The sequence below is a fragment of the Schistocerca gregaria genome, chromosome 10 (genome assembly GCF_023897955.1).
Source record: "Schistocerca gregaria isolate iqSchGreg1 chromosome 10, iqSchGreg1.2, whole genome shotgun sequence".
Classification (NCBI taxonomy): domain Eukaryota; kingdom Metazoa; phylum Arthropoda; class Insecta; order Orthoptera; family Acrididae; genus Schistocerca; species Schistocerca gregaria.
This window is the reverse complement of record NC_064929.1, coordinates 65,824,683-65,835,709: the sequence shown is the minus strand read 5'-3', so window position 1 is coordinate 65,835,709 and position 11,027 is coordinate 65,824,683. Positions and strand designations below refer to the sequence as shown.

At 40.8% G+C, this 11,027-nt stretch overlaps 1 protein-coding gene across 1 annotated transcript in view; it reads right to left on the bottom strand.

Annotated features, from left to right (window-relative positions):
• Positions 1 to 1,775: 1,775 nt before the first annotated feature.
• The window catches only part of LOC126293500 (uncharacterized), a 31,085-nt gene continuing 21,833 nt past the window's right edge, over positions 1,776 to 11,027 (bottom strand). The window contains exon 2 of the mRNA XM_049986750.1: positions 1,776 to 3,481. Coding sequence (XP_049842707.1) covers positions 1,883 to 3,481 — 1,599 coding nt within the window. The 3' untranslated portion in view covers positions 1,776 to 1,882. The remainder of the gene's footprint in view (positions 3,482 to 11,027) is intronic.

Genomic DNA, 11,027 nt, shown 5'->3' with positions numbered 1-11,027 from the left:
GTCATGGCAACAGTAAGTTGTTTAACAATTTGCCATCAGCCTCTCCCAGGAGCAATTCCCAAATTGCCAGTTAATTTGAACTTCCAATTCATGTTTTTCAACCCCAGTGTGGAGAGAGAGAGCTTCTCTGTATTCCTTTAACATGTCAGTACTCATGTAGAGTGACAGGACTGTTGCTGTTGTTTTGATAAAACAGCTTTAATGTGCTCACTTTGTGCACACTCATGTTGACTGTCTGAAACTGTAATTCGCACTGATCCTTGTATTTCAACACTAAAGCCGTCGGCACACAGACCGTGCTGTTGAACGTTAACGTTGAGCGTACCGAGTTCAACGTGCTGCTGAACGCTCAGTAACGATGCTACTTGTGCATATGGTACGTGGGCCCCAACATGGTATAAGCGATCGCAACGCACTCCAGTGGCAGTTTGAGGGATGTTTCTAGTTTGCAAATCACACTGTTTACTCAATGGGCGCACGTAAAATTCCCATGTTAGCTCTATTAAAACACACATTTCCTCTATCGTCCACAAAAAGGAAAGTACCATGTTCAATCAATAAGGACACAGGCTTATAAAAGTTCCATTACAAACAATGCGGTACAAATTTGGGATACTTCTCCGCATAGGATAAACATTATTTCATCACTCCTACATTTTAGTAAAACCCCAAGGTCAGTCTTACTTGATCACAGTTCCTACCCAATAGCAGAATCTTTGCAACATGTGAATTATGAAGCGTAAATAAAAGGGGCAAAATATCTTTATACAAGTAGCGCAGGCTGTCCTGTAGATTAAGCCAATCGAACAAAGTCATCCCTCAAAAAAAGGTGAACTTATATTTACATAACATCCAATATTATAGCATATAATTATATTAAACTAATAATAAAGTATCAGAACCTAATAAAAACACGAATGTTAGGAAAAAAATTGGAATTGTAAACTCATTACCGAATAGAGACTCTACTCATTATGCTAAACCAACATCATGGTCCCTGTGCTTAAATCATATCTTACCCCTTACTGAAAACGTTAATCGTAGGTAATTATGTTACTAACTGAAATTTAATTATAACAAATTGTACCAAGAAAAATGGGTTTTGGGTGGATATTCAGTGTGTCGCTGCCTTCAAATAGCCTGCTCTCATAATACGCAAGGCACAATAATTCTTTTGCCACAAACATGATGTTTCTCATTATTTTATTGGAATGAGTCACACAACTAACAATGGGTTTTCCAGTGATTCTCATTGCTGGTGCTCAGGAACGGCATATATACATATAGGCTTGAAATGAATGCCAATATGGCGCCTCACAACTCTGTACTGAAGGGAGACGGCGTGTGTGTGACGCAGTTGGCGTTGTGCCATCTTGTTGGTCAACGCTCAGGCGCATGCTCAGAATAACTGACATGCGAGATACCGCTCTGCACGTTCGGAAAGACTCCCGAATGTGCTATTCCACATTATGACGTCAGAAACTTGGCACGCTCAACTTTCGGATGCACGGTCCGTCTGTCGATGGCTTAAGTCTCAGCAAGTCGTACTACTAACAACACAAATCCTGCAGCACACAGTCTATAAATCGTTCCTATAAAGTTGAGTATGGTAAATAGCTTTCCATCTACTCTGGCTGAAGTAGTGGAAGCTTAATTATAACAACCCTCTGTTTCTCTTCTTCATAAAAGCCTTTCTTGCTATTGTCATTCTACATTTTGTATCCTCTTTACTTCCACCATCACGAATATATAATACACTGGAAAAAAAAGAACAAGAAAGAAAAAATATGAAAATTTATTGTTATTCAAATTTTATTGCATAATACGTCACATATTTGTATGTAAGAACTAGAAAATTCCCAGACTGTGCCCATAAACAATATCATTTGTTTTTCAGCCTCTGTTTTGACCGGGGGCTGACTGATTTACAATCAGCATGTTCTGAATTAATAGCTGAAAGTTTCTCTTCAAGTTCACATATTAGGTCAGGGTATACTTCACTGGCTTGGTAAGAGAGCTGGTCATAATTATAGAGGGGTTTTTGTCCAGGCACAGGCCTGCGAAGCTGATTTCGTTTGACAGTTTTAGTTTGCTGTGGACAGTTTCCCTGATACTGTTTTGTACAATGTTCTGCAGTGTCCACTTTGTTTTTGACTAGTGCATGTTGTGGTACAGATTTAGCAGAGCCACTTTTCTTTTGATACACATTTCTCTCTGTGCTGAGATGAGTCGGGTTCTGCATGTCCCAGTTTCTCTCGTACGGCTCTCTCCTGTTCGACTTGTCGCTAGACGATTCTCTTGACTGGCAGTCTGACACTGTCGACGAAGCGTCTGATGGCATAGTACGGCTTCCCATTTCTCTCTGTGTCCCCAGTAGCCGATCACACGTTTCAGAACTCTTCCTCTTTTTCTTTACTGATGCCACGTGTGACATTTGTAGCGCACTCTTTTGAATTAGAGAGGAATGTTTGGTGTACTGAAACTGGCTTTTTGAATGAGACAAACTTTGATTGTCCTTTCTGCACTCAGGTACTGGCTGCGTTTTAGATTTTAAAATTTTTGCCGAAGGGGAATCAGGCTTCTGTGCATGAAATGTGTGAGATTTCCGCAGTATGGGACTGTCTAATCCCTCTGTGTATCTTTTAATTCTGTTGCGCAGTTTAAAAATTTCCAAACGTGCTGTGTCATCATATTTGCTGGTGTCACCCTGGTAGCTTGCTTCATTGCCCACCTCAGTTTTTGCTGACTGCATAGAATTTTGTTTACTATTTTGATGAGGCATCACCTTACAGCCCACCTTGTGTGGAGATTTTGATACAGAGGATCCTGGCTTCACAGTGAGCTGTTTATTCGACCCAGTAATGGGTGATACGCAGCCGTGAAGGCATTCGGAATTAAACATCTTGTTTTGCTGTCTCAAATTTTCATTCTTACATTGTACGTATTTCTCAGCACTGCAGATTGAGTTACCAGTGGGGTGCTTTCCATGGGGTTCCAACAACTGGGCATTCTTTTCCTGTGCCTTATTTCCTCCATTCTGCCATTTTGTATTGCTGGAACTCGCTTCCTCATAAGAGGGATCTCTGGAATTCTTCTGAGAATGATTGCTGTACGTGTTGCTATGACAAATATCTGACATCTTACAGCTGGAGCTCGACTTTGATGTTGAAATTCCGTCTGTTGGTTCACCTGCAGCATAGTTTTCGACTTGGCTGAATGGTTTTACTTGTTCGAGCAACTGTGCTACATATTTCGAATCCTGCCAAATTTGGTTTTTCACGTCTGGTTTTCCACATATGACCGTTTGTTCTGGGCAACAGGTGTGTGAACTGCTATCAGCACAAAATGTGCAGCTGTTTTGTAGCTGCTGATGATAGAATTCCTTCTGATGTGTTTCACATTGTGGCAGAATGAGTTCATCTTGTGTTTCTGTTTCTGATGTATTTAGATTTAAAGATGGTAGAGATGCAGTCCCCTGTAACTGTGAAAAGGAGAAAGGATATTAAGATTACTATAAATTATTTCAAATAAAGATAACAGTTTAACAATGGTTGTAACATAGAATGCTTTCTCTTTTGTTGTTCATGAAGTACCTATGATGCACAGTAAAAAGTTATTTACTAAACTCTTTAAAAAAATAATTAAAAAAAGGCCACAAAGGAATTACTTCAGTAGGATGAAAATCAGTAGATGTGATGTGCATGTACAGACAAACAAATGATTACAATTTCAGAAAAAAATGGTATTATTTATTCAAGAGAAAGAGCATCACAAATTGAGCAGGTCAGTAACATGTTGGTCCATCTATGGCCCTTATTTGGCTTGGAACTTTTTGATAGAGTTGTTGAATGTCCTCCTGAAGCATATCATGCCAAACTCTGTCCAATTAGTGTGACAGATTGTCAAAATTCCGAGATGGTTGGAGGGCCCTGCTTATAGAGATCCAGACATTCTCAACTGGGACAGATCCAGTGAGCTTGGTGGCCAAGGCAGGGTTTGGTAAGCATGAACACAAACAGTAAAAACCCTCACCATGTATGGGTGGCATTATCTTGCTGGAATGTAAGCCCAGGATGTAGTGCCATGAAGGACTACAAAACAGGGTGTAGCATATTGTAAATATACCACTGTGCTGTAAGGATGTTGCGTATGACAACCAAACCGATCCTGTTATGAAATGAAATGGCACGCCCGACAATCATTCCTGGTCGTTGGGCCATACGGGGGTGGGACAGTCGTGTTAGTATCCCACTGCTGTCTGGGGCGTCATCAGACACATGTTTGGCCTGGGATCTCATTGACTTGAGTAATGGCCGATGAACATGCATCTGGGGACACCGTAGACAGTGGTGGGATAGCAACATGCCTGCACCCACAATACAGCCTGACAACCAGGTGTGATGGTCTTGCTGCCATACCATTTCATAGTGGGATCTCTTTGGGTGTCATCTGCAGCACCCTTACCACACAGCAGTACATCAATGATATTCTACGAGGGTCATTCCAGAAGAAATGCACACTATTTTTGTAAAAATACACTTTTTCATTGTGCATGGGTGGAAGTTTTACAGTATGTAAATACATCGTTCCCGTTTGTTTTCAAACTTAGTTCAACCTGTTCCCGTGAGTGGTGCCGTCACAGTATGTCTTCAAGATGGCTGCTACACCTGTCATTCGTCAGAAGCAATGTGCTGTCCTAGAATTCCTGTGCTGTGAAAACGAGACAATCGGGAAACATCCACAAGAGGCTGAAAAAGGTGTACGGAGATGCTGCTGTCGATTGCAGTACAGTTAGTCGGTGGGCAAGCAGGTTATGTGATGAAAGCGGGCACGACAATATTGACGATTGTCCTCACAACAGCAGGCCTTGCACTGCACATACTCCAGACAATGAGCAGAGAGTTAACGAATTGGTCACTGCTGACAGACGCATCACAGTGAACGAATTGTCACGTTACGTTAGGATAGGGGAAGGAAGTGTTTGTGGAATACTGAAAGTGTTGGCATTAAAAAAGGTTTGTGCCAGGTGGGTTTCCAGGATGTTGACAATGGCTCACAAAGAAACAAGAAAAACGGTATGCAGCGAACTGTTGGAACAGTACGACAATGGTGGAGATGAATTTCTTAGAATTGTGACAGGTGATGAAACATGGCTCCATCATTTTTCACCAGAGATGAAGAGGCAATCAATGGAGTGGCATCGTGCAAATTCACCCAAGGAAAAAAAAAATTCAAAACCACACCTTCTGCTGGAAAAGTTATGGCTACAGTGTTTTTCAATTCCGATGGACTCTTGCTTGTGGACATCGTGCCAAGTGGAACCACCATAAATTCAATCACCATAAATTCTGATGCATATGTGATAACACTGAAGAAACTTCAAGCTCGACTGAGTCGTGTTTGACCACATCGGCAAAAGCAGGATGTTTTGCTGTTGCGCAGCAATGCATAGCCACATGTCAGTCAAAAAACCATGGAAGAAATCACAAAACTCAGATGGACAACACTGAAACACCTGCCTTACAGTCCTGTCCTGGCTCCATGTGACTATCATCTCTTTGGGAAACTGAAAGACTCTCTTTGTGGAACAAAGTTTGAAGATGATGATTCCCTTGTGCAGGCTGCCAAACAGTGGCTCCAACAGGTTGGTCCAGAATTTTACTGTGCGGGTATACAGGCGATGGTTCCAAGATGGTGTAAGGCAGTTGAGATGGATGGAAATTATGCGGAGAAATGAAAATTTTGTTCCTAAAGGATGTATCAACACACTGTAAAACTTTCAAACATGTAGAATAAAAGAGGGATTTAAAAAAAAATAGTGTGCATTTCTTTTGGAGTGACCCTTGTACACACCATTTTGTTGCTTTTCAGGGGATTCTACCCTGGGCTTACATTTCAGCAAGACAATACCTGCCCAAACATTCAATTGTTTCTACTGCTTGTCTTCCTGCTTCCCAAACCCTATCTTGGCCAGCAAGATCACACAATCTTTCTTCAATTAAGAGTTTTTGCAGCATTATGGGCAGGGCCATCCAACCATCTCAGGATTTAGATGATCTAACACACAAATTTGACATAATTTGGCACAATATCCCTTAGGAAGACATCAAACAACTTTATCAATCGAGGCCAAGATGAATAACTGCTTGTATAAGGGCCAGAATTGGACCAACGCATTATTGACTTGCTCAATTCGTGAAGCACATTCTCTTGAACAAGGCATCTGTTTTTTCTGAAATTGTGATCATTTGTTCGTCTGTAGATGAACATCATTACTGATTTCTGTCCTATTCAGGTGATTCCTTAGTGAAGTGTTTTTCCTTTTTTTTTCTTAGAGTATATTTTTATTGTTGTTGTTGTTGTTGTTGTTGTCTTCAGACTGGTTTGATGCAGCTCTCCATGCTACTCTATCCTGTGCAAGCTTCTTCATCTCCCAGTACCTACTGCAACCTACATCCTTCTGAATCTGTTTAGTGTATTCATCTCTTGGTCTCCCTCTACGATTTTTACCCTCCACACTGCCCTCCAATGCTAAATTTGTGATCCCTTGATGCCTCAAAACATGTCCTACCAACCGATCCCTTCTTCTAGTCAAGTTGTGCCACAAACTTCTATTCAATACCTCCTCATTAGTTACGTGATCTATCCACCTTATCTTCAGCATTCTTCTGTAGCACCACATTTCGAAAGCTTCTTTTCTCTTCTTGTCCAAACTAGTTATTGTCCATGTTTCACTTCCATACATGGCTACACTGCAAAGAAATACTTTCAGAAACAACTTCCTCATACATAAATCTATATTCGATGTTAACAAATTTATCTTCTTCAGAAACTCTTTCCTTGCCATTGCCAGTCTACATTTTATATCCTCTCTACTTCAACCATCATCAGTTATTTTACTTCCTAAATAGCAAAACTCCTTTACTACTTTAAGTGTCTGATTTCCTAATATAATTCCCTCAGCATCACCCGATTTAATTTGACTACATTCCATTATCCTTGTTTTGCTTTTGTTGATGTCCATCTTATATCCTCCTTTCAAGACACTGTCCATTCCGTTCAACTGCTCTTCCAAGTCATTTGCCGTCTCTGACAGAATTACAATGTCATCGGCGAACCTCAAAGTTTTTACTTCTTCTCCATGAATTTTAATACCTACTCCGAATTTTTCTTTTGTTTCCTTTACTGCTTGCTCAATATACAGATTGAATAACATCGGGGAGAGGCCACAACCCTGTCTCACTCCTTTCCCAACCACTGCTTCCCTTTCATGCCCCTCGACTCTTATGACTGCCATCTGGTTTCTGTACAAATTGTAAATAGCCTTTCGCTCCCTGTATTTTACCCCTGCCACCTTCAGAATTTGAAAGAGAGTATTCCAGTCAACATTGTCAAAAGCTTTCTCTAAGTCTACAAATGCTAGAAACGTAGGTTTGCCTTTTCTTAATCTTTCTTCTAAGATAAGTTGTAAGGTCAGTATTGCCTCACGTGTCCCGACATTTCTACAGAATTCAAACTGATCTTCCATGAGGTCCGCATCTACCAGTTTTTCTATTCGTCTGTAAAGAATTCGCGTTAGTATTTTGCAGCTGTGACTTATTAAACTGATAGTTCGGTAATTTTCACATCTGTCAACACCTGCTTTCTTTGGGATTGGAATTATTATATTCTTCTTGAAGTCTGAGGGTATTTCGCCTGTCTCATACATCTTGCTCACCAGCTGGTAGAGTTTTCTCATGACTGGCTCTCCCAAGGCCGTCAGTAGTTCTAATGGAATGTTGTCTACTCCGGGGGCTTTGTTTCGACTCTGTCAAACTCTTCACGCAGTATCTTATCTCCCGTTTAGTCTTCATCTACATCCTCTTCCATTTCCATAATATTGTCCTCGAGTACATCGCCCTTGTATAAACCTTCTATATACTCCTTCCACCTTTCTGCCTTCCCTTCTTTGCTTAGAACTGGGTTGCTACCTGAGCTCTTGATATTCATACACGTGGTTCTCTTCTCTCCAAAGGTCTCTTTAATTTTCCTGTAGGCAGTATCTATCTTACCCCTAGTGAGATAAGCTTCTACATCTTTACATTTGTCCTCTAGCCATCCCTGCTTAGCCATTTCTACTTCCTGTCGATCTCATTTTTGAGACGTTTGTATTCCTTTTTGCCTGCTTCATTTACTGCATTTTTATATTTTCTCCTTTCATCAATTAAATTCAATATTTCTTCTGTTACCCAGGGATTTCTAACAGCCCTCGCCTTTTTATCTACTTTATCCTCTGCTGCCTTCACGACTTCATCCCTCAGAGCTACCCATTCTTCTTCTACTGTGTTTCTTTCCCCCAATCCTGTCAATTGTTCCCTTATGCTCTCCTTGAAACTCTGTACAACCTCTGGTTCTTTCAGCTTATCCAGATCCCATGTCCTTAAATTCCCACCTTTTTGTAGTTTCTTCAGTTTTAACCTACAGGTCATAACCAATAGATTGTGGTCAGAGTCAACCAATAGATTGTGGTCAGAGTTCACATCTGCCCCTGGAAATGTCCTACAATTTAAAACCTGATTCCTAAATCTCTGCCTTACCATTATATAATCTATCTGATACCTTTTAGTATCTCCAGGATTCTTCCATGTATACAACCTTCTTTTATGATTCTTGAACCAAGTGTTAGCTATGATTAAGTTATGCTCTGTGCAAAATTCTACCAGACGGCTTCCTCTTTCATTTCTTAGCCCCAATCCATAATCACCTACTACGTTTCCTTCTCTCCCTTTTCCTACTGTTGAATTTCAGTCTCCCATGACTATTAAATTTTCGTCTCCCTTCACTACCTGAATAATTTCTTTTATCTCATCATACATTTCATCAATTTCTTCATCATCTGCAGAGCTAGTTGGCATATAAAGTTGTACTACTGTAGTAGGCATGGGTTTTGTGTCTATCTTGGCCACAATAATGCGTTCACTATGCTGTTTGTAGTAGCTTACCCGCACTCCTATTTTTTTATTCATTATTAAACCTACTCCTGCATTACCCCTATTTGATTTTGTATTTATAATCCTGTATTCACCTGACCAAAAGTCTTGTTCCTCCTGCCACGGAACTTCACTAATTCCCACTATATCTAACTATAACCTATCCATTTCCCTTTTTAAGTTTTCTAACCTACCTGCCCGATTAAGGGGTCTGACATTCCGCGCTCCGATCCGTAGAACACCAGTTTTCTTTCTTCTGATAACGATGTCCTCCTGAGTAGTCCCCACCCAGAGATCCGAATGGGGGAGCATTTTACCTCCGGAATATTTTACCCAAGAGGACGCCATCATCATTTAATCATACAGTAAAGCTGCATGTTCTCGAGAAAAATTACGGCTGTAGTTTCCCCTTGCTTTCAGCCGTTCGCAGTACCAGCACAGCAAGGCCGTTTTGGTTAATGTTGCAAGGCCAGATCAGTCAATCATCCAGACTGTTGCCCCTGCAACTACTGAAAAGGCTGCTGTCCCTCTTCAGGAACCACATGTTTATCTGGCCTCTCAACAGATACCCCTCCGTTGTGGTTGCACCTACGGTACGGCCATCTGTATCGCTGAGGCACGCAAGCCTCCCCACCAACGGCAAGGTCCATCGTTCATGGGGGGGGGGGGGTTTATTACATAATATATATACAACACAGTGTAATTTCCTGGTGCTTGAGTGAGCAGGTATGCTGGACACTGGAAACCACGGTCAATGACTTCTTGCACAGTTTGTTTGGCTGTGTGCGGCCTTACATTATTATGCAGCAAAAGTGTGCCAGTACTTGGCAAACTGCAAGAGTTTGATGTAAGTGTGTGTGTGTGTGTGTGTGTGCTGAAAAAGTGCATAAACGGTATCAGAGCTCCACTAACAGAAATCATAAATGAATCCTTCAAAGCTGGTTGCTTCCCTGACTATCTGAAGCATGCCAAAATTTTACCAATTCACAAGAAAGGTGACGTGGGAAACATTGAGAACTACAGACCAATAGCCCTATTGTCATGCTTTTCCAAAGTGATAGAAACAATAACGAAAAACAGGCTTTTGAGCTAAGTAAATTCAACCTCCTCTGCAATAACCAGCATGGTTTCAGGCCTGGTACAGGTACAGAATCTGCAATAGCACAATTTACAAAAACAGTTTTAGAAGCACTACATGAGAACAGCTATGTAACTGGCCCTTTCCTAGACCTGTCTAAGGCATTTGATACAGTTGACCACCAGAAGCTGTCGCATAAATTAGCGGCACTAGGAGTAAGGGGAGTGGTTCTAAAATGGTTTTGTTCATATCTAGAAAACAGAGTACAGTCATCAGAGGTCACACATGTCTCCAGTGGATCAAAGTACATAGAGAAACATATATCTGATCCACAATATATCAATATTGTGGTCCCTCAAGGAAGTGTACTAGGCCCTGTATTATTTCTGGTGTGTATAAATGATTTCCCGCAACATATCAGCCATGGAGAGAAGATATTGTTTGCGGATGACGGCAACATAGTAATCACCAGTAAGACACCAGCACAAATGTTGGAAAATTCTACTGAAGTGCTGAGGGATGTTCACAAATGGTCTCAGGAAAACAAAGTAACTCTCAACATAAAGAAAACAAATACAATATGCTTTAGAATGAACAGAAAAGAGTCCCTTAGAGTTAAAACTAGATAACATCTCCATAGATGATGTACCCATAACAAAATTCTTAGGGTTGCACATTGACAGCCAAATGAAGTGGAATGAACATGCTATGATATCCACAACATGTTATGCACTTAGAGTCCTTGTCTCCGCATGCAGTAGTGAATGTTTGAGAACTGTATACTTAAGTTATGTTCATTCAGCAATTAGTTATGGTATTATTTTCTGGGGAAACAGTGCTCAGAATTTACAAACAGTATTTAAAATGCAAAAGAGAGCACTAAGAATTACAACAAAAAGCAGTAAGCGGGCCCACTGCACAGAACTTTACAAAATGTTAGAAATTCTAACTGTTCCTTTGAATTTATATTCCAAACCATT